General features: G+C 39.8%; 1 protein-coding gene across 2 annotated transcripts in view; it reads right to left on the bottom strand.

Moving 5' to 3' along the window:
- The window catches only part of LOC127631881 (alpha-actinin-4-like), a 48,570-nt gene that overhangs the window by 5,337 nt on the left and 19,525 nt on the right, over positions 1-23,708 (bottom strand). Inside the window, exons 2-16 of one of the 2 annotated variants that reach the window (XM_052110274.1) lie at positions 11,570-11,684; positions 11,200-11,319; positions 9,832-9,918; positions 9,652-9,739; positions 9,145-9,223; positions 7,353-7,434; positions 5,756-5,841; positions 2,347-2,439; positions 1,830-2,060; positions 1,504-1,651; positions 1,168-1,318; positions 921-1,029; positions 704-844; positions 361-543; positions 42-176 (exon numbers count right to left, since the gene is read on the bottom strand). In XM_052110274.1, coding sequence (XP_051966234.1) covers positions 42-176; positions 361-543; positions 704-844; positions 921-1,029; positions 1,168-1,318; positions 1,504-1,651; positions 1,830-2,060; positions 2,347-2,439; positions 5,756-5,841; positions 7,353-7,434; positions 9,145-9,223; positions 9,652-9,739; positions 9,832-9,918; positions 11,200-11,319; positions 11,570-11,684 — 1,848 coding nt within the window. Of the gene's footprint in view, positions 1-41; positions 177-360; positions 544-703; positions 845-920; positions 1,030-1,167; positions 1,319-1,503; positions 1,652-1,829; positions 2,061-2,346; positions 2,440-5,245; positions 5,332-5,755; positions 5,842-7,352; positions 7,435-9,144; positions 9,224-9,651; positions 9,740-9,831; positions 9,919-11,199; positions 11,320-11,569; positions 11,685-23,708 lie in introns of both variants that reach the window. The other variant, XM_052110275.1, reaches the window with a different exon arrangement.

Here is a 23,708-nt window from a genome sequence, read left to right as displayed (position 1 = left end):
GAGTTGACCATACTACATCTTGGTGACCAAGGTGACCATACCTCCATCTTGTTTTGTATCCATGGTCCAATCATGTTAGCCTGGTTAGCAAACTGGCGTCTGAGGTGGTCATTGGACTGCTGGCGTGCAAGTTCCTCCTGCAGAGCCTGATCACGTTGAGGAACCAGTTGCTGCACCTGTACACAGGAGACAACATCAATACCTACAGTCTCCACTGATTTGTAAATCTACATCTAAAGAACTACACAAATCAACTGGAATGACTTTCCATGCTATTTCACAAAGACGAAGGGAGAGAACTGGAGGAATCAATCTCTCTTATTCATCGATCATAATTCATATGAACAGACACTGTCTTACCTTGCCCCATTTGCTGTCAATGCTCTGAGGGGTTATGCTGGTGTAAGGATTATTTCCAGCCAGTTTGATGCCATTGTACTGAGCGATTTTCTGCACTTCAGCCTGGATGGCCTGGATCGCTTCCCGCTCTTTATTCGCCTCTGGAAGAGTTGACTTAAACTGCTCATGAGCTGTCATCAGTCCCTACAGAGAGAAAGAGAAGTTAAGCTAAAAGTTGCCTTCCATCCAATGTTGGATTGTATTTCCTTAATCTTTTTGTTGACTTGAAAGGCCAAGACTGATTTAGTAGAATATTATAACTCAGTTCTTTTGCGTAGACACTTTAAAGTTGTCAGTGTTGTACCTGGATCTCCTCTATGTTGTGCACAATGAACATATCTTGAAGGTCCTCCATTGCCCCCTCCATCCAGTTGTTGAATGGTGCCGCCCTCTTAGCGTACTCCAGGTAAAGCTCATCAATAGACTCAAGCTGTTTCTCTGTTCTCTGCAAATCATTTACATCCACAATAAGAATTTGTGAACATAAATATGTCAAAGTGTCTTTACAAGAAAGTGTGTACCTCAAGAGAATCTCTACGACTCTGTGTTAGTGAACCCAGAGCATCCCACTGCTCACAAATCGTCTGACAGCGAGCATTAACACTCTGGGAATCATAGTAGTCCAGCTCACTACAATACAGAAACAGTAGTTTGAGCTTGTTATTCTTTTTCAACTGACAACCTTACTCCATAAAAATTGTGTGAGCCTCAGTTTCATTAGCCCCATCTGTCCGCAATTCACTGCCTTGTTTTTTGTAATTTTCTCACTTGAGCTCCTGCGCAATGGCGGCAATCTGCTCCACTCGGTCTTGGTGGGCGGCAAGGTCACTCTCGAACGCCTCATGCTTCTTTAGGAGAGCTTTAATCTCGGACAGAGTTGCAGTCTCATAATCCTTCTGTGTTAGCATGGCCTCCTTACCTACACACAAATAACCAGATCAATTAAGTTTTTTTTGCATTTAAGGACTGCAAAAAAAATTAAACCACAACAAATCAAAACGAAAGGCAAAAGAATAGCCTCTCAACGAATGGGAGTATGACAATTTGTGATTATCTGGGTTAACGATAAGTTTGTAAGTTCAGATGTAGTTTCTATATTTGTACCATCTGTCCAGCTCTCATGGATGGCTGCTTTCTGTCTAAACTTTTCTGCAAGATGGTCAAGCCTCTCCAAACGGCGGATCTCATTCAGTAGCCACTCTTCATAGCCTTTCTCTGCTCCTTCCAAATTATGCCATGCCCCATTAATGTCCTAAAAAAAAAATATATATTTCAGTGAAATGTCTTTCAGAATTGAGCCAATGGCTTCAATCTGAAAACATAACCACGACACAGCAGGTTGGGAGTAAACATTAGTATATACAGCAATAGCAATTTTTAGAAGTCTTTTTAAACTAAATGAACGTGTTGTACATAAATTATACACTTACTGACACCATGCGTCCCTCAGACGGCATAAAGGCAGGCCGGTTGCTCAAACGGAGTTTGGTCTGCAATGTGTTAAAGTTGATCTCTAACTGACATTTCTCCTGAACTTTGGGTGGTTTGTGAACGCGACGGTAATCACGGAAATCTTCCAATTTCTGCTGCATTTCTGTCATCGTCTTCTCTGGAGCACGATTTTCCAACCATGGGATTGTCCTGCGTATCCACTCCAACAACTACAGAAAAAAGCACATAGCATGCAAGAGTAAATCAATAAAGTTCTGAGGAGAAATACCTGCCTTTTCAAAATCAGAGACAATGTAACACAATCTACTTACTATAGAAACATTAAAAGTACAATAAAATAAAACACACTATCTTTACAAGAGACATTAAAAGTACAAAATACACTTTTTGTATTTTGTGTAAAAAGACATTCATAGATGCTCGACCATTTGAATGGTTTAAAATATACATGTACATCAACTCAACACCATACAACGAGAAACAAATTGGACTCACATCACTGGCTAGCTTCTCATAGTCCTCCATCAGGTGCTCGTTCTCCTGATTGACCGCCAACACCTTGCAGATACGATTGGCTGCTGTCTCAGCCTATCACAGAACAGGAAATTTACAAACATATTTCTTCACATATCTTCCTGAAAAATAACTATAAAATTGTATCCATATGTCCCTGTGTGTCAAAGAGCATATCAAACTCATACTGTCAACTATAGAAGTATATAGTGTACACCATATGTTTTAAGAAGTGTGATACAGTATACACTGTATACTTCAATTGAGAAATCTGTTTTTAGAAATGTCAAGATGCTGCTTTAGCTGACACTAATTACCAAATATTTGATGGTTTCTTGTTTGGTCAGTAAGTTTAGCGAAAAAAGAGATATAGTTAAATTTGAACACACGCAAATGACGTATTAAGCAAACACTGAAACAAAACTCCAAGTGTTGTCAGTTAATAATGTGCTATACACAAATTCACATGCATAAAAATTAGGGCTGCCCCATAACAGTTGACCAAACGTTAGTCCATGAGAAGAGTCTTGGTCGGTTGGTCGTTGAAAAAAAAATAAAAAAATTACGTACACCGGTATTACCGCTGGTTGGATGCTAGATGGTACTATGGGGTCATTTTTGTTAAGCAGGGTTAGGATTAAGCCTACACAAATAAGCAAGACACCTTGATTTCAAACTTTGGACTTTTATTTTTTATATATATTTTAACAAAAAATTTAAATGAAACTGGAAAAATATTAAGTGAAATTAAAATGTGTGTTCAACTTTTTGAAAGATGGCTTTACAACTGTTGTGAAGGACAACATATCTCTGGCAAAATAACCTACTTCATATGTGCATTCTCTACCAGACGGGTTTTTCGTTGTCTGGGAAAAAACATCATGTGTTTGAATAGATTCATTTTGTTACCTCCTTAACGAGATAGATATATAAATCATGGTTCGAGGTGAACGTGTTTGTATTATTTTATGTTTTAATCACAGATGTGTTGGCTGCAGAGTTGCGTTCACAATAAACTGCTCTGTGGAAATAAAGCGAACTGTACTCAAAGCACCTCCTGAGCTGAGATGTCCGAGGTCATTTGCAGCACTATTCATGCAAAACGAAAAATTCAGAAGACAGAAAAAAGGATGGAGGCGTGCACGAGACTGCACGCCTCCATACAAATGTACATGCGGCATAGACGGCTTTTCTGTCATCTGTTTTTAAAAATATAATAAAAGTGTGTGTCTGTGCTGCTGGGCAAATTAATTGTAATATTAATTTGATGATAATAATAATAGCCTAAAAATATTAATTTAATACATAGAGAAACGAGCCAAATAGTCTCGACATCGTCAAAGACGAAGCTATTGGCAATCATTCTGACCATCGTCGATCCCAGAGATCATTCATCTGTCAGCACAACTCTAATGTGCATTTCTCTCTTTAAATTAACAAAATGTTCAGACAGTCTCCTTGCTGCTTTTTCTGACACAGAATCATTACCGCTTTTGCCGGTGTCGCTGTGGCTCACTTCATGCGTGCACTTGTAAAATGTCTATTTTAAAGGCTCCTTATTACGCTTTAGTATTTCTCTGTAATGCAGAACAGTGTTAGCAATGTTTCTTATAACATTCTCAGCCCTGGAACTCCTATATTGTTTGGGGGGCATCAGAAAATGGTGTAAGTAATTAAGTTAATATCATAAACGTGTGGCGACTAGTCGACTAATGGCTTAAACTAATGCCTACTAGTCGACTAGGAAAACCTTTGGTCGGGGCAGCCCTAATAAAAATAGACAAGTTAAGAATCACGTCAACATTACATACTTGACAGGTTGCAAAAGATGCTATTATGCTAATTGATGTTCCATGCAAAACCCAAAATTGGTTAGTTTAGAAAAAATGTGTTTAACAGCAAAATCCACATGCTATTTTCAAAATCAAATCGGCATTCTCCATTTTTATACCACAACAGGAGGATCTCTTCAGGTTTCTTTACAGCTTTAACTAATGCTGAAACATAGAAAGTGTTTAAATCGCTAAAGTAAAATGCTAAAAGCACATTAAAGCAATTGCAAAGAATGACCAATTTAAGCTTCAGTTCACAAGCAAGTTTAAAGTCTGTTTCGAAATTTGTAATACCCATCAAAATTTTAAGAATGAAAAATGCTTCTCTAGACGTCAGCTAATAAATCAGTTGTCAAAAACGCATAAACCGCATGGAAACACACTTCTAATGAATTAGCACTTCTACATACAGTATCTAGCAGAAAATGTACACAATGTTCAACGTAACAGTGGACTAAACATTAACAAATTAAGTGCATTCCCATGTAAAGACAAATATTGCATAAAACAAAACAAGAAAAAAAAAAAAAACAGTAACCCCAGCGCTTCAAATTTAAGCATTGCAAAATTAAATTGTGAATTGCTTTATGATTTTCATATTTGCACTCCTCAATTAGGTCAGAAAAATTACTTAAATTTTTTCACCCAGTTTTGTGATTTGTGAGTGCAAATATGAAACATCAAGTAATGCAATTAACCATTGCAGCATTTAAAGTAATCTGTGATAGACTTTAAACCCATTAAGAGTATTAATGAGAGCAGAACCATAGGAAAATAAGTGTATGTAAAGGAGGTGAGGGTAATGGTTAAGTTATAGTGAAGCCCAAAGTTGTGATGGGTCAAAACCAGCCAGTGACCTCTATACTCAAGTCGCTTTCACACCTGGTTTGTTTTTAATAAATTGCTGGCATTTTCCTGTTGGATTTGCACTGTTCTTTAGATCTGAGTGTATCCAAAGGCGAGATACAACTACAATGCTATCTAACAAACCAGGTCCGAAAGACACCTTAGGAGTTACAGGGCCACAAGTCAGGGATCAAAGTTCTCACCTTCTGAGCACCAGAGAAGGCGTGATAGAAACAGGAGACGTAGGTCATAATAGCCTTCTCGTCCGGCCGTAGAGTGCCCACGATATCTATAGCAAAGCCAGCAGAAAGAGAGAGAAAGAGAGAGAGATAGCCGTGAAGCAAAGCAACCCATAGCCTGTGTGTCCCCACTGAAAGAGGAAGGGGATGTCTGCGGGTCAGCTGATTATGCAGAGGCATTTTAGGGGCTCCCCCATTGAAAGGGAAATGGGGGTTGGAGTCTGGCGTTAAAACGATGACAACCCTCCTAGTGAGAGAGAGAGCGAATCCGCTGTTGAAAAAGGAGATCTGTCGTAGGCCAGAGGAGGGCGGGTTAGGACATACACACAACACATAGGCTGTATGCGTGTGTATTCATTGGCGCCCCCCTCTGGTCATTCCAGTACTGGTGGAAAAAGCCATGCTGAAGAGGAGCTGGGGTCACAGTGATGAGAGGGTCATAGGGTTAGGGGTCATGGGAGCGGGATGGGGTACCTTCTGGGCTCCAGAAAAGGCATGGTAGAAACTGGACACATAGGTCATTATGGCTTTCTCATCTGGACGTGCAGTGTTCACAATGTCTGCAGGAAAACAAAAGTTATACACACACACACACACATACATATGCACGCACATACAGGGACATAGACAGGACTTAAACGCAGATGTAACAGTCATGCGTAGACAACAGCAGTTACATATATAATGACATGCAAAAGACGATACTGGCGGCATCCCAATTCTCAGATTTTTACTTTGCATTACAAGCAGGCACTTCACTTGTCATAGGAAAATATATATTTTTGAGTTAGTAGTAAGAGAGTATGCCAGTATTGGGACAAACTGCCATGTCATTTAATTTTAGCTTATTATCACATTCCCCCTTTGTCGCCTATGGTTTGTGAAAGCATGTAGATAAATGTATTACTACTGAACTTTTAGACTTGCAGCTTCAGCTTTGCATTCCTTGCGGTTTACTATAATTTAACAGACAAGAAAATGTCATAACTCCTTATACGTAATGCCAAGGGGTTGTGGGTAATATTAGCAAAAAACATCTACATATTATATTTTCCTAACTATCATTTGGGACACATCTATCATAATCTTACATATTATCTAGTCTACTTACTTGCATACTATATATATTTGGAGTGGTGGTGGCGTAGTGGCTAAAAGCACAGGGCTGTTTATCAGAAGATCGCTGGTTCGAACACCACGGCCACCACCTTTGTGTCCTTGAGCAAGGCACTTAACTCCAGGTTGCTCCGGGGGGATTGTCCCCGTAATAATTGCACTGTAAGTCGCTTTGGATAAAAGCGTCTGCCAAATGCATAAATGTAAATATATTTTAATTGCAAATAGGCACCTATTTAGGCACCTTTGGCATATTACTTTTTAATGTACTATAATTTGGGATGCACTTATTCTGTTCTTACATACCATACTTACACATATATATATATATATATATATATATATATATTTTGAAAGTGCATTTGAAAGTACTTCTTGTGAACTTTGGCAAACTATTTTAACATACTATGATTTTGTATGCACCACTCCTAATCTAACATACTAGCATGGTTAGCATGCATGAGATGCATCCTTATACTCTATATAGGGTCACAGATCAACACACACACACACACACACACACACACAAACATAAATACAGCATCATAACCATGCTCTGGTGCAGCAGTGTGAATCGAGAGATCCTGGATCATGCTTGAGGGAGAAACAACATAATGCTCAGGGAGGAAACTATGGTGACACAGTTTGTGGAAGGTATTAAGTGTGGGTTTTTGCTACGTCTGTGTGTAAGAAACCAGGAACAGCTCCTGGAAATACAGGGCATGTGCTGACATGCACAAAACACACACTTTAACACACCAACTCAATTACTCCCACAACATACCACAAGCACACACCACATCACACTGCTGAAACACACCTGGAGCACGCACATACACATTATAATGATAAAAAAATAAATCTTGCACAAACAGACAGATAAATGTACTGTATACATGCATGCGCACACACAGACTCTCACGCACACATAAAATAAGAGTAGAACAGTTTGTACCCTCTGCATCCAACATCTTGGGGATATCAAGGTATCGCTCCGCCACTTCGAAAGCATTGTTCAGATTGGTCACTGGGTCATCCTGTTAACAGATGAGTTATCAATTTAACATCAAGTCATGTGACCTTTGCTCTGCCACTATATATCTGATAGCTGTATACTACAGGGGAGTTAAAGTGTAACATTTAAGGTGTGACCAGATACACATGCAATGTGCACTTGCAGAACCCTCAGCAGTTTTCAGCAGAATTGGTATGGCCATCATTCAGGAGGTTCTACAGATACCGGTCCCTTGCATGTTTGTTTCTTGAATACTTTGGCTAATTTAATTATATGTTGAGCTACAAGTAACTCTCAGCTCCATTTAACACTTCTCAACATGTTTTAATCCAGTGGTAATCAATAGGCGGACTCCGGTCCGCATCCAGACCGAAGGACAATTAAATCCAGACCGATATCTAAATCTTTGTGCTAGTTATCTGACACCTGGCTAAGTGATTGTGTAAGCATACGTGCATACGCGTGCGGAGCGGGAATAATGCGCGCTCAAGTGCTAGAGATACTCTTTAGCGGGAATAAATCAAATCCAGCACTACGCAATTATTCCCTAGCGCTGAACGCGCATTTATTCCTGCTCTCCACGCATTACCTATCTCCCCACTAGAGGCGCTGCATAAAGCCTAATTTACTGTATGTACCTGCAGGCGCATTTAACAACAGTAGCGGAGACAATGCTACAAAACTATCTTTCGTTTAAACAAAAATGAAGCAAAATGAAACTATGAGACTGATATGTGATTCAGATGGTTCAGCTAAGCCGTACCCATATAAAATGAACAAACCGATAAAGAAGGCTGACTCTGTGCTGGGGACTGCACTGGAGCCCTAGAGGTGGTTGTGGAGAGAAGGATGTTGCACAAGCTGCTCAACATAATGGACAACACTACACACACTTAACACAACCTACTGGTCAGACAACAGTGTCTCTTCAGTAGGAGGCTCCTTCAATTCTGCTGTAATAAGGACCATTATAGGAGGTCTTTCCTGCACACTGCAATAGCCATTTACACTCTGTGCAGGGAGAGAAGACTCCTCTTAGGAGTAGCAATGCACATTTGACATTTAATTTGCACCTTAATGGCATAGATGGATAGATATGGATATATTTTGTAATTCTGTGTTCTGTCTTCTTACCAACCTCATTGTGTGCTGCTGTAACGGAAACGTCCCTTGTAGATAAATAAAAGTACCCTCCCTCCCTCCCTCCATCTAAATCTATATAAAAATGCATATATTCTGAATGTAAAGATGGACTGCTGTCATTCAGCTTCAAAACGAACAGTTAATTTTATCTTTTAATATTCATATCCAAGTGCCTTGACTGAAGAAGTCTTGAAGAAATATTCCCTCAGACCCCACTACATTGGCTGTCTCTGTGCCCCCAATGTCTTCATCCCTTCCCAGATTTGAAGAGACTACACATATATATATATATATATATAATTATTTTACTATTACTGCCAACAAGGTAAGTTATAAAAACTACTGAAAAAATATATATCATCATAGCTATCTGACACCATGTAAGCTACGTATCATTATCCAGAACTTTGCTGGGAAGGAAATGTAGAGATCGGACCACTTGGAACTTTAAGCCTGCAGAAGTTCTTTAAAAATCAACACAGAAAATGCTAAAAGTCTACGGATCCCAATTGGGCCCAAGCATGCCTCAAAATCCTTTAGAACGTGGTCTATCACATGAGTTTTATTTGTTCTCTGCAGAGGTACTCACCTTTCTCAGTTTATCATAATCAATGAGCTCCGGCCTGTGTCTATGGATCAGGGCATTGAAGGCGAGACCATCCTTCCAGCTATCGAGAGAGAGGAAAAGAGTGTCAGTCAAGTAAACAGGAACTACACATTTCTTATGCTTGTCCAGCAGAGGGCAGCATTCAAACCACGACTAATAAGGTCCCTTATTCTTCATACATGTGATAACTGGACTCTAAACTAGCAAACTACAGTACAACAACTTTTCTGTGCCACTTAACAGCAACGGTGAACCAGACATTACATACTTGGGTGCCATCCTATATCCTTCTCATCTTTAGGAATTAGTGTATGCTTTTTTTATTCAAATAAATGCGTAGCCCATTTGCAACACTGCTTTATGCAAAACCTGCCTTCACACCAGAGGAAATCAAAACACTCCCTGGATCTGATCCCAATCAGAGCAGAAATCAGTCAAAGATTCAAGACTATATCAAAAGGTCAATGCTAATGAGTGTCATGATCTAACCTGATATGGAAGTTCTGAACGTTGACGTTCTTATATGGAGCAGTCTTTCTCTGACACCAGAGCAACAGTCCTTCTTTAGCAGAGGTTTCTGCAAAGCGAGAAAGAGAAAAACGACAAACACAATAAGAGAAAGATTGTGCATGTCTTTGAGAGACAATGTTTGAAAGACAGAAACTATACCTTCCACAGAGATGTCTTGGATTGCAAAGCGGAGGATGATGGTCCAGATCATTCCCAAAGTCATCTTGGCATTTCCATCCACAATTTCTACAAACGCAGACACATTCAAAACCGTAAGATGTTGACAATGAGAAACCAAGCGATGGTTTATAGTTAAAAAGTACTTAAATATTGATATTTTTGCACCAGAAGCAATCGTGTTTAATTATAATTGGATCAAAGGAAAATCAATAGGTCTAGCTCTTCATTCAGATATTCAGAGCTAGTGCTTTGAGTGTATAAATCTAGAAAGAGTCACATTTTAACAATTCATCATTTAGGTGGGGCCTGGTTAGCTCAGCGAATATCAACACTGACTACCACAAGTCGTGAGTTCGAATCCAGGGTGTGCCGAGTGACTCCAACCAGGCTCCTGAGAAACCAAATTGGCCCGGTGGCTAGGGAGGGTAGATTCACACGGGGTAACCTCCTCGTGGTCATGACTAGTGGCTCTCGCTCTCAATGTGGAGTGTGGCAAGTAGTGCGTGGATCGCAGAGAGTTGCATGAGCCTCCACATCTGGAGTCTACGCTGTGTCATGCACAACGAGCCATGTGATAACACAGACCGTCTCAGCAGAAGAGGCAACTGAGCCTTGTCCTCCGCCATCAGGATTGATGAGTATGTTAAATGTACAGTTCACTGACATTTTTTTCTTCTGTTTGGGGGAAGGTTTTTTTTGTGCAAGTAAAAGAGTATGTGTCTAATGTATTTACTTCTCTAAAGCATTACTTAACCAAGTTTCAGGATATCCTCCATCTCAGAATCGTTGGATAAGTAATTTGGCATGTTCATTAAACACGCTATTGGTACTACAGTATGTAAAGTTGGCTAATAGGTAATCTTTTCTTAAGGGGAGTTGGATGGTAACAATCTGCTGTCAATATTGTATTTCTATCTGTTGGCTTATGATAGACGGTTGTATGTAATGACTCATTCATCTTAGTCAACTTTACATCCAAAAACGTATTGTTTCAAGACTCTTATCCATTGTAAACTTTATAGAAGGAACTCTGGAATTAATTAACTCAGAAAATGCCTATAGTTCTATTTTGGAACCAGTCCATATAAAACAATCGTCAATATATTGTGTCCAATATTTAATGTATGAAATAAAGGGGTTATTGTCTCCTATGTGCTACCCACTGCGGCATGGTTCCTGCTGTAATGACTCAAATTGCAGAAAAAGAGACTCCACGTTCCAGAAACAGCACAGAGGCTCAGAAAGGTCAAAACCTCACAAACACACATGCATGTTCATCTTTATGTCTGCTTTGGGATTTTGACTGTTGACTTTGTTAAGATGTGTTCAAAGGATTTTAATTTATACCTTCTGCACCAATGGACACCAGCTTGACTCCTTTGCTGGCGATGAAGTCCAGAGCTTTGTTGACATTGTTTATCTTGTGCACTCTCATCTTGCCTCTTTCAGGTTTAGGTAATCTCTCCCCTGTGCAAACACACAGACAATTAGCGGTCACTCTTCCCTGATTATTTTTATGCAGTATCAAAAACATCCACTCAACATCTTGGCAATGTTTCACACTGCTTTGGAAATCAACTCGCTTGACTTGGCAAGCAACGTCATGGATGAATCGATACATTCCCGTTCTGATGCATGTGATCAGCCAGTAAATCTCAAACTAAACATACTAACATGTTACCAGGGTGAGAAGGTATAATGTTAAAAGTTCACTAACCTGCAATGACCTCTAGGAGAAGCATTAGTTTGAGTCCATCTCTGAAATCCTCCTCGATGTTTTCGATTTGTGTTCCTGACTTCCGCAGGTGAGAGTTGCACCAGGCCGTGAAAGTCTAGAACAAACAGGAAAATATGTCAAAATAGGAAGCAAGGTCATACAGCCAGGGAAAAGGGAAATGTGTTGCGTTGGGGTCTAGTTAATGAAGGAATGCTCAAGATGTTTGCTCCGGAAACGGGTATAAAAAAAAAAAAAACAACAACAACATCTTATCCCGTTTTTAGTTACCATCCATTTCTCACAAAGACGACAACAACATCTCTGTAACAGTTTGACAAACCCTGTAATTTATTTGCAGAGAGAACTCAACAGAAGAGCGGCACAGTTACTCAAATAATTGAGATTAAACTTACAGCTGCCACAATTAACTAATCATGAAGTGTAAATTACAGCATTCCATTTTGGTCTAATCCCGTTTCGTCAAAATATTCCGTTCATAATGCAGTGGCTGATCATTGTAACCAATCATAGACATATTTATAGTGCCCCTTTTTTCTCTAAAATTTTAACAGATATGTTTTCCTTGATCGCGAAGGAGGCCAATGTGAAGTTCACCATTTAAGCTGCGTTCACACCGCCAGCACGCAGCGACAAAATGACCATATCTCATTCATTTTCAATGAGAGCTGGCGATTTCCGGCAACACGAGCGACGGCGACCAGATGTGGGCGTGTCCAGTGACACAACAAAGTTGAGAAAGGTTTAACTTTATGAAAATTGGCGACAGCCAATATGAGAGATGTTAGAGCTCACGTGATCCTAATATTTTAATAATAATATTAATTGTAAAGAAACAGTGCTGTTTACACTCTCCATACACACCACTAGCGACCTAACCGCCAGCCACTGGCGACATGCAGCAACAAAGTAGCTGGCAGTGTGAACGCAGCTTTAGGCGCCATCTTGATATAGGTCTACAAATGTATACATTTTGTTTTTTAAAAAAGCAATAAAGTAATCAAGGAACACCGTTCTCAGCTTGTTTTTGGACATGTAACCTGCATAAAATATTAAACAAAACACCATACAATTTTATTAATCAAAATCAATTGAAAGTACATTATCAATTGGAAAAAACCTACAATTAAAAGCTAGTTTTGTAATAACTGCATCCCAACTTGAGATCCTACTATGATGTAATAAAATTTATAGAGGCGAGCAGCTGTTAAACTCAAGTCCTCTCCAAAAAACATCTCACAACACCCTAGCGTGAACCAGCATCTAAACACACAGAGACAGGCATCGAATCACAGTGGGAAAGGGGTCTCTAGGCCTGCAGCCACGAACACAAAGACTCCATTGAGTTTAGTGGATAATGAGCCCCTTCACCACCACCCCTCCCCTCATACAACAGGCACCTACCAGGGACAGGACAGCCACAAAAACAATTCAGCCTTCACACACATACACATACATATGTCAGGACCTGGGTCTGGATGGCATATAAACACGGTCAACAAATGCCATTTGATGGGGCCTGAAAATACCTCTGCTCAAACAGGGGGCTCTGTGTGTGTAGGGAAAGCCCAGTGGGACGTCTATGATTAGTAGGGTGTGGGTGACATCATTCATCAAACAGAGTTTATCGAGGAAGACCCACTGTGCCATATATGAACGCATACATGCGCTCATTTGCCAATCTTTATAAACTGGGCATCAGTCCACAAACATAGTCAAGTATAGCACTATGAAACAGGAATTAGTGATAGACAGATAGGTGGTTTACCGTTAAAGGGTTTCCAAGAATATTGCCGATATCAATATCTAGAGGGGAAGGTTGCCAATGCCAAATATAAGGTGGATATATAATTGCTAATATAATGTGGTTGTATTTTGGCATGCACAATTTATCACCAGCTGACATATTACAGGGCGATAACTGGGGGGCCCACTTTTAAAGCATGTCATGTCCAGATTCAAAGCTTTTAAATGACACCTACTTTGTTTAAAATGAGTAGTTTTAGGGTTAAACCCAAAAGTTTCCCAATTTTCAGAAAGTCTATATTTGTGCACCACTAGTTCTTTTGACAGCAATACAATTGTATGCAAGGTAGCTAAAATTAAAAGTTTAAACACTTAATTGCACAATATTTACTCAAATTTCACTGAAAACATAAATTGCTTAAAGCTGTTGGTATATTTTGGAAATGACACAACTGGATGCTAACTGTTCTGCTAATCTGTCACATTAGATCACGGATCTCAAATGGTCAAATATTGGCCAATTACTTGCGATAATATCAGTCTTATCAATATGAACTCTTATTACACTGTACTGTATTTATATCTCCATTACAATTGCTCACTGACAAAGGTCATTTAAAATCAATGCCAGTCTACCACTAAAGCAGTAATGCGATCAGAGTAGATTGCCATAAGGTGAAGGGGTCCAATTTTGGATGACAAACAGATCAGTTAAAATGAACTGCCACTCCTCGCACAAGAACGCATGCAACACAGAACCACATCCTTCCCTGCTCCCGCCCTCACACAACACACACTAAAGCAGCACATTTGTAGATAGAGCACACTTGAGTGACAGGTGAGGATGTGGTGCCACTCACAGGTATGAAGTCAATGCACACAATGTGATTTCACAATTACCAGGGCTCCAGACTAAAGCCATTAAGGCGCCATATGGCTTGCAATGAATGTTTGCACCGTGTGTAATATTTGTGTACATGTCCTTCAATTGTCCCAAATGTAAAAAGCTTGATATACATATATACACAAACACACACATAAATGGTTTTATAGTATTGCCTTAGATGCCTCTAACATTAATCCTGGACGTGCCTCTATAGAACCTCACAAAGAGAACTTTTGTGGAACAGCGAGAGCGTGTTGACTCTGGTGTCGTTTTAAACCTTTTTACTTTAGGACATAGCGTCAATCTAATGCAATGCTTTTGGACATGCACCATGGTAATACCATGGTATTCTTTGGAGCATTTAAACACCATTATATAAGAATATAGCAGGTATACATCACAGTGCCACAGATTTGCAAAAGTATCCTAAAAGTATCTATGATAACGTCACAAAACACAAGCTCAAATACTCTCCTGTGCTTGTGTATTATAGGGGAAACTCCTGTATGAATATTCAAAAAGCAGTAATAAATGGCTTCCATATTCTTTGCAAGATCAACATCAGCATCCATCTCCCATGCAACGTCTGATAGGATAGTGTAATGGAGGCATGTACACAAAATCCTCAACGGAATGAAAGTTCAGCACAAGATCCGTTTACACCAAACGAACGCACCGTTGCTGAAGCAGTGACATTTTTAGCACCAGTTGGCAATGTTCTGGTGTGAAACAGACCTGGGTAGCGTTTCCCAAAAACATCGTAAGCCAAGTAGACCGTAGGAACTCTTGAGATGCTTTTGGGAAACTCAGCCAAGGTATAGTTTCCATAGTTTTGTAATGTCAGCGTTAAAACAAGTGTATTCAGTAGAGGGCACTCGAGAGAAATGTCACCCCATTACCTAAATCTACGCATTAGATAATCATCAGGTGTAAATGTCCAAGAGGACAGAGGAGTTAAAATTGACTACTTTATTTGCAAAATGGCACAAAACTACATAAATATCTCTCAAACAGATGCTCAGAGATTACCTTATCTGTGTAAAGCTAATATAACTGGGTTAACAGGGTTTTATTGTCATGACAACAAACTCTAGATCTTGACTTGTATTGAACCGGAAACATTCCTTTAATGTCTAAGCAAACTGTTTTACATAGGAATATGTTCTGCTTGCGTTTCATGACTAAGGCCCAATGTGTTTTGAGTCCCAGTATGATATTAAGAATCCAAGTTTGTTCCTTCTGGGTGTATGAACAAACTTTACAATCTGAGCGCTTGACCCTGGAGCCACAGTAGCAACACGAAGTCAACAGAAGAGTGAGACAGGGAAAAGAGAGAGATGATTGGGGGAGGGGAAGCCTTGTTTTGCACTTCAATGTTCTGTAGGAGTTGCCCCGGTGGACGACATGCTTATTTGTTGTTTTATTTATAGCACTTCCGGTCTTTGTGAGACTTCCAGTAGTGTTCCTAATGGGTCGGATTTCTCAGCCAGACTCCAGGAACGTTAACCTTCGCAATGGCCTAGGTTGGATCAATTTTGAGCAGCATATGCCAAGTTGGCATTGCCAACACCACCAAATATCTGAATACGCACACCACAAAAGCTTTGGGAAATGTTAGGAATTCTATGAAGCAGACATCTCTAGATCCGTTTCAAGTTTTGGGTTCTGGAGTAGAAGAGAAAATGTTTGGTACGAAAACATTTAGAGTATGTCCGGAGTAATACAGTAAGTTTTATCCACAAAAGAAAGACTAGGGCTTGTGACTCAGTCTACAAATGGTCTCAGTTAACATCTATGAGATCATCGTTTCAGTCATTAGACACCAGCAGAAAATACGTCACGGGTTCCTAACGGCTCACGCCTGAGGCAGATAAACTGTACAGTCACACATAAAAGGAACATCCAGGGTTCATTATAAGTTAAGCTCAATCAAACGTTGATTGCCACAATTTATTTCAACTCGTCCCTCTTTTTTTAAACAAAAATAGAGGTTGCAGTGAGGCACTTACAATGAAAGTGAATGGGGCCAATTTAAAAATTTATAAAGCTTCCTCACTTACATTTTCTGTTAAAACTCATTTAGTATTTGAGGTGCAAACTTGTTTACATTGGGATACATTGAGTTTCTCAGAAGTTGGTTTACACTGTCCATACCAACAAAGTTGTAAAATTGGATATAACTTCACACCGAAAAGATTAGTAAGCGATAACACCAATCATGTTAACACACATTTTGTTTACGTCTTGTGGCTACATCTTTGAAACAGTGAGTATTTAACCACCAAAATTGTGCTGCTTCTCTATTGTTAAGGAAAATTTGGTTAAAAAAAAAATATAATATTGGCTGAAAACTTGAACCATCCATTTTTATTGGGGCCCAACCAAAAGTAATTTCCTGTATGCGCCAGGTTATAGATTGTCCCCATTTACTTCCATTGTATGTGCACATTTGTGGTAATCAACAATGCCATAATTGCGATTGATTGAGGTTCATTTGTATTGAACCCGGAATATTCCTTTAAAATGTTAATTTACCCAGCATTATAATTATCAGTCCCTCTGTGCAATTTACTATTTCTTGCTAGTTTTAAATAGGAAACAGGGCTTAATTGCAGCTCTACGTGTGCGCAAACTGAAGTGTATTTCTACTACGACTCACTGTGGACTGCCACATCTAGCCAAGGAATTTTGATTTGAGTGTCTACATCTGTCAGACACAGGCTGACAAAGGCCTGATTAACAAATGAAAGAGTAAAAGAATGCTTGAAAAGGAGTGCCTGGCGCAGGGAGAGTCTACATAGGAATTGAAGTCATCCCAATTTCACACAAGGGTGATTTTAAGAATGCTAAACATGCATGTAATGGCTGTCAAAATTAGTGAAGTGTGTTTGTATTTGGAGATACAGTGGGAGCACAAGAGCTAGTTTTGAAAGGATAGAAATTGAAAGATTCAGAGCTATTTGCATCAATTCTCATGGGCAAATGCCTCCACCCAGCGAACACATCAGGTGATGAGCCAGTTTGGTGTGTCAGGCAAGAAATTTATGGCAACAATCCCTCCACAAACTTAAGTTTAGAGCTCTAGACTATGTAGATTTGTGCAACCCGGAAGTTGATGACTGAAAAATGCCAGGACAGATTTTGGCAGAAGGTACAAATTCAGCCGCCAATCAGTCAGCTACTATGGTGAAGGCGTGGCTCATGAATAATTACGGTAATTGACTAAAGGCTCATACATTTACCAAGAAACATCTGTCTGACCCAATTAATATTCACGCAGTACACATTAATATTGCATCAGTGTACCAATAGGACACATTTGTATTCATAACCATCTAGATGAAGCAGACATTTTTTTTTATATGTGAGAAGAAACGGAACAAAGATGTTTATGCACATGTATATAGACCAACAATTTAACAAATAGTCTCAACGTGTCATGTCTGAATTTCCCCTTCAATAGAGCAGCAACATTTTGCCTGCTTTCTCTGTTGACTTGAGCAGCAAAAATAGTCAATAGCAGTGTGAAAAGTTATTTGCATACAACATCAGATGCATTAGGGAGATTTTGTTCTGATGGCATGATATACAAGTTTCTGAGTTTTCATTGGGGTGTCAGATATGACATTTGCACATTGCCATTTTAAAATGCTTGCAAAGCAGATCCCCCATTCACCCTTGCAAACTGAATTCACACCTATATAAATGGTGCACAAACATCCTGATTCAAAGCAATATGTGCCGTGCTTGATCATCACAGCATTTAACAAGAGGAAATGTTTCTTCAGCCCATATATGTACAATAAATCTCACTCAACAGTGAAATGCGATGGGAATGGGAGATCCAGCGGACGACCTTTGAGCTACAAAACAGAAACGAATTGATCTAAACAAACAATTGCACAAGTGATCAATTATAAATAGCCAAATAATTTCAGTGATTAATGACAGTCATTGAGAGGGCAACACTCATGCGGTCTAATGTTGTTCCAAACACCAATGACCATTACATCTGCACAAAAGGAGATGTTAGCCAGAATGACTGAGTCTTATGGGGCTTTTCCACTGCACGGTACGGCTAACTGTGGTTAGTACCTGATACTTTTTATTTTAGTACCACAACAGTCGAGGTTCCAAGTGAGCAGAGCCGATACTAAATGTGACGTCAAAACCCGGCAGATCACCGATTGGTCAGAGAAAATCATCACTACCAGCGTCATTGCTATAAGCTAGATGGCAGGTTAGCTTTCCCTCGTGCGTCGTCTTTTAGCTAACACAGTGGTATTTTGTCTTGCTGCTGTCAGCCTCTTTTGAAACAAAGTTTGTTATCTTGCTGTGAAAAAGGGCCACATGCCGAGAATCAAAAACACCATTCATTCATTCATTGCGTCTTTGTTGTGTGTTTGAGTCGCGTTTAAGATGATGTCACAGCAGTAGAGGTGGCGCAACTATGACGTCTATAATCTCACCCACGTTGAGGCACTATACTGCAATGGAAATGTAAGCTCAGAAAAGTAAAGCAAGCAGAGTCCAGTCAAACCGTAATATGCAGTGGAAAAGTGCCATAAGTCACCTTTCACTTGTAAGGAAAAAAGATGCAATGAAAGAGAAGGGTGACTTCGTCAACTTTCGTCAAGTCAATTTCTGGGTTGGTTGATTCTGAACTGAGAGGAATTTTCAGGGAGGACTTACATTGCAATCTAAGGGACCACACAAACATACATCCCGGAGATAAATGATGGTTCAGCTGTATCTCTGGGAATATGGAGATTCTGAAGTTACACACTAGATGGTTTGTATATCAACCGCCTCAACTGTTTGTGGAAGGAAAGAGACTTCTCCGATAGATGTAAGCAAACTGACAACGCTTAAAATTGCTATGACATCCTGCCGAAGCAATGGCGAACAGGCTGGAATTCAAAGTTCCTTGCAGATCAGAGTTTAACTCCTTCCAAATGGTCTTTAACTAATATTGCTTACTAATACCTTGTTCTAACTATGCACTTCAAGAGCGTCAAGAACTGATCTGTCCTCACTGAAAGCAACACCGTGTGAAACGACACTCTCATCTGGATTTTGGACCAATGATATTACTTTGTTTTGTACAAGCGTGACATGACAAAAAAATGCAAACTAGCAGACAAATCAAAATGTCTTGGCACAAACACTCTTGATGTTCAGGACAGAAACTCTGATTTACAGAAACAGATTAATACTTTATCAGATATGGATGCCATGCCAAGTTGTCACAGTTAATACATTTACTTGAATCGGCCATTTTTTTTTATCTGATGTAAACGCCCTGGTTTGAAGATCATACCATTCTGATTTTTATGAATTGGGAAAAACAGACCTAGATAATACAAATGTAGCTTGGCTTTTGTCCAACACATATACTAGGTCAGGGTAAAATATTGATTTTTAAATGAATCGTGATCTTCATTTGAACAATCCCAATGCCGGCGTTTCCCCAAGGATTTTTTTTCAACAGCGGTGCTACTGTGCGTGCGTCCATGAGCCTGCAAGGCCGGACACACATATATACGCCCATCGGTGGAGTAATGGCTTAAAACGACCTTCGAATCATTATAGATGGATTATTCATGTTGGCCTTGTCATGTGTGCGTTTATTATTTACTGGGATATTTTGACACTTGAAGCGCTCAGAAAAGCACTTTCACTCTTTTTATTAAACAAAAACCAATATAAAACAAACCTATCTAACAGAACATACATGTCACCACAGGGCTCCAGACTAACATATGAGAGTAGTGGTACTGGTGCCACCAAGTTCTACAGATGGTGGCACCAGGACCTGATTTGGTAGCGACAGTGAAAGGGGCCCCACCACTGATGCAACGTGTAAAGGCCTACCTAATTCATATAGGGCCAACTTGAAATATTCTGCGTGTGATCCTACTGATAATGTACAGTTATCTCTGAATTTCTGACGGCAAACAAAGCCAGTTAACTTTTTCCTACAACCAAAGAGCAGATTCTAAAAGTTTCACGTCTCGCCCCATTTCTCGCAGCGTGGTTTATAATGATTTGTGCTGCGTGGGCGAGACTGCTCTGTGCTGCTCTGTTCATTGAGCTGGCTGATAATTGATCCGGGTAGTGGCTAGTACGGTTATGTTCCGCATTTTTCCCCATAACAAACGGAAAACAGACACGTCACGCATAATCGAGAGTTGGCAAACTATGTAGTCGCACCAGTGTGACCTCTAAATAAACTGACTAGAACCCGATGTTTCTACTAACTTTGCCACAGAAGTTATCAGAGTAAAAGACTTTACACTAGAAGAGGTATTATGTCGGGTCTCCTGCTTCTCTGTCGTGTATGTGTACACACTCGTGAACAGCCTGCTATATGATGACGTCACTGTGAATACGCGCATATGGTGGGGTCCCTTTCGCTTCATACAGTACAAGCGCGCAACTGGTGCTGGCATGTGTTACGTTGTGTCATGTATATTAATAAACCATGTGATAGTATCATGCAATTATAAGTGCATAAGGAGGAAACACCGCAATAGCAATTCTTAAATTCCCCAGATCAAACTTTTAAAGTTTACTTCAGTTGATTTTTATACATGTGTTAAATAGAAATGTAACTGCATAGCTGTTCATTTTTAAAATACATTTTCCGTAATGTACCAAGTTAGAAGGCTACCTGTATAACTTTCATTCATTCTTTCATATGCAAGCAAAATGGACATTACAACGCAAATGAACCGAATCAAATCAGGAAATGGAGTATGTATCGCTACCCAGACCCTAATGTTTAGACATTAATCAGACGACAATTGGCCTTGCCATTGTGCACCATATGCTCCGATAGACCGAGATGATGTGCAATGTGTATTTAGGCTAACACTGTCTTCAGCGGACATCCTTCCTTCTAATTTTAAATTATGCATTGTGTCATATACACTTAGAGATTAAAGCTGTAGCTCGACTACGCAAAAACCCACTGCAGATCGATTATAACGGATTATACCTAATTTTAGCAGTTGTATAGGCAGTACTGATATGCTTAAGTCCACATGCTGCTTGAATTTCCCTGCTAGTTTAAAAGTCTTTCCCATTTCACTGATTTCTGGCAACCTAATTTCCCCAGAGTCTCACTCTGTAGTACTTGTTCTGCATACTATAGATTTGGTGGTGGACTGCACCTGACAAGCGCTGACTCATGTTTGCAAGCGGGACTCTCCCTCAAGGCTGCTTCCAGCAGCTTTGCTTTACACTGAAGAAAGTGAGTCGGCTCGGATTAAAATGAGGCCTCACTGGGACACTGGAAATACAGTCTGCCAACACGGTCATCCGACACAAAGCCTAAGTCACGGCTTTGGACAAAAAAAAGAGAAGCACTTGAAGCTAGCGGTTCAATATCAGATGGAGTCTAGTTGTCACTGACTAGGCACCTATTTCTATAACCAATTTATACCAACTTTAACTTAAGATATGTTTAAAATATCTCCACTACCCCACTCTGTGGTTTTCAGAGTGCTCGGAAACGTATGTCTCTCATATACCACATTTAGACCAGAAAACGAAACGGAGAAGAAAGGCCATCGAGTCATGGTTGAGAATAGCATATCAGAACTGATGAAACCGCAGTGCTCTTTCAGTATGACTAAAAATCCACTCAGAGTTCAGAGAAAAGTGAATCTAAACTTCAGTTCTGCAACTACAAGATACTCCAAACAGGTCTGCTTTTGATCTGACACTTGCTCAATGGGCAACCTCGACCAAAAACGAATTTTACCACTCCACAGATTTGATACAAGCAAACTATAGTTTTGGCAAGTCGTTTAGGACAGCTGTGTATGACTTTGTATATGGAATAATTTTTCCAACAATTGTTTACAGACATATTGTTTCACTTCTAAATGACTATCACAATTCCAGTGTGTCAGAAGTTTACATACACCAAGTTAACTGTCCCTTTAAAGCAGCTCGGAAAATTCCAGAAAACGATGTCATGCCTTTAGACGATTAGCTTCTGATAGGAGGTGTAATGAATTGGAGTTGTACCTGCAGATATATTTTAAGGCCTACCCAGAACAACAGCAAAGATCCTTGTGAAGATGCTGGAGGAAACAGGTAGACAAGTATCTATATCCACAGTAAAATGAGTCCTATATCGACATAACCTGAAAGGCTGCTCAGCAAGGAAGAAGCCACTGCTCCAAAACTGCCATAGTGACCATTGTTATGTTTGGAGGAAAAAGGGCGAGGCTTACAAGCCTAAGGACACCATCCCAACCGTGAAGCATGGGGGTGTCACTATCATGTTGTGGGGGTGCTTTGCTGCAGAATGAACTGGTGCACTTCACAAAATATATGGCATCATGAGGAAGGAAAATGATATGAATATATTGAAGCAAAATCTCAAGACGTGAGCCAGGAAGTTAAAGCTCGGTCACAAATGGGTCTTCCACATGGACAATGACCCCAAGCATACCTCCAAAGTAGTGGCAAAATGGCTCAAGGAAGACAAAGTCAAGGATTGGAGTGGCCATCACAAAGCCAGACCTCAATCCGATAGAAAATTTGTGGGCAGAACTGAAAAACCATGTACGAGCAACAAACCTGACTTAGTTAGTTTACATATTTGGCTAAGGTGTATGTAAACTTCTGACTTCAACTGTATATACGCTACCAAAAATGCCACACAGGGACTTTTGGAAGCCATGACACGTCATGAATCGGCTAAATGATTATTATTTTATGGATGAATTCATGAAACGAACAGTCCAAATGAACAGATTCGCCAACATGTATTGGACTTACCAAGGCTGGTGCACATTATTGGGGAACACGGGACATTTGGAGCACTGTGGATCTTCATACCACACATTCCCCAGTGGAAAGTGAGCGACAGAAGCCCTCGCGAGTGCGAGACTGTCCCAACTCCTCACAGCCCACACGAGGATGGAATGTGTCTCTTCAGCACTTAAATAAACACTCTCTGTCTGTCCCGCTCTCTGCTAATATTTACTGTGGAATGCACTAACCCAGAGTTTGTTTATTAATTCAAATGAAATAAGAACGGTTGAAGTCCCCACAAGCCTAAAGTACAACATTAGGCTACATAACCGTCTAAACTGTCTCTCAGTTACTGTTTATTTAATGATGACCTGCGTCTCTATAAAATCAAGCAGTGCAGTCACTGACTGGTAGTTCATATGAAAATGTATAATCAAATATACACAAGTTTTGTTTTAATAATTTGAATTTTATAAAATAAGGAATGATTTAATGAAATATGCCATCACATATCAGGTTTAGATGAATTTATTTAAAATAGACCAAGGATCTATTTTTGGATGCATTTCTGATTTGGTGTATCTGCTCTGTAGAAATCTGAAATGATCTGATTATTTGGTAACAGAAAAGCAGAGGGTAGTAAATACCATAACAACTGTATTTCTCATTTCCAAATAATACTGTGGCATGGGGGGCGTGGTCGTGTGTCGGTCTGTG

This window comes from Xyrauchen texanus, chromosome 38 (genome assembly GCF_025860055.1).
Source record: "Xyrauchen texanus isolate HMW12.3.18 chromosome 38, RBS_HiC_50CHRs, whole genome shotgun sequence".
Taxonomy (NCBI): Eukaryota; Metazoa; Chordata; class Actinopteri; order Cypriniformes; family Catostomidae; genus Xyrauchen; species Xyrauchen texanus.
The sequence above is the reverse complement of the archived record's forward strand: the minus strand, read 5'-3'. Positions and strand labels throughout refer to the sequence as shown.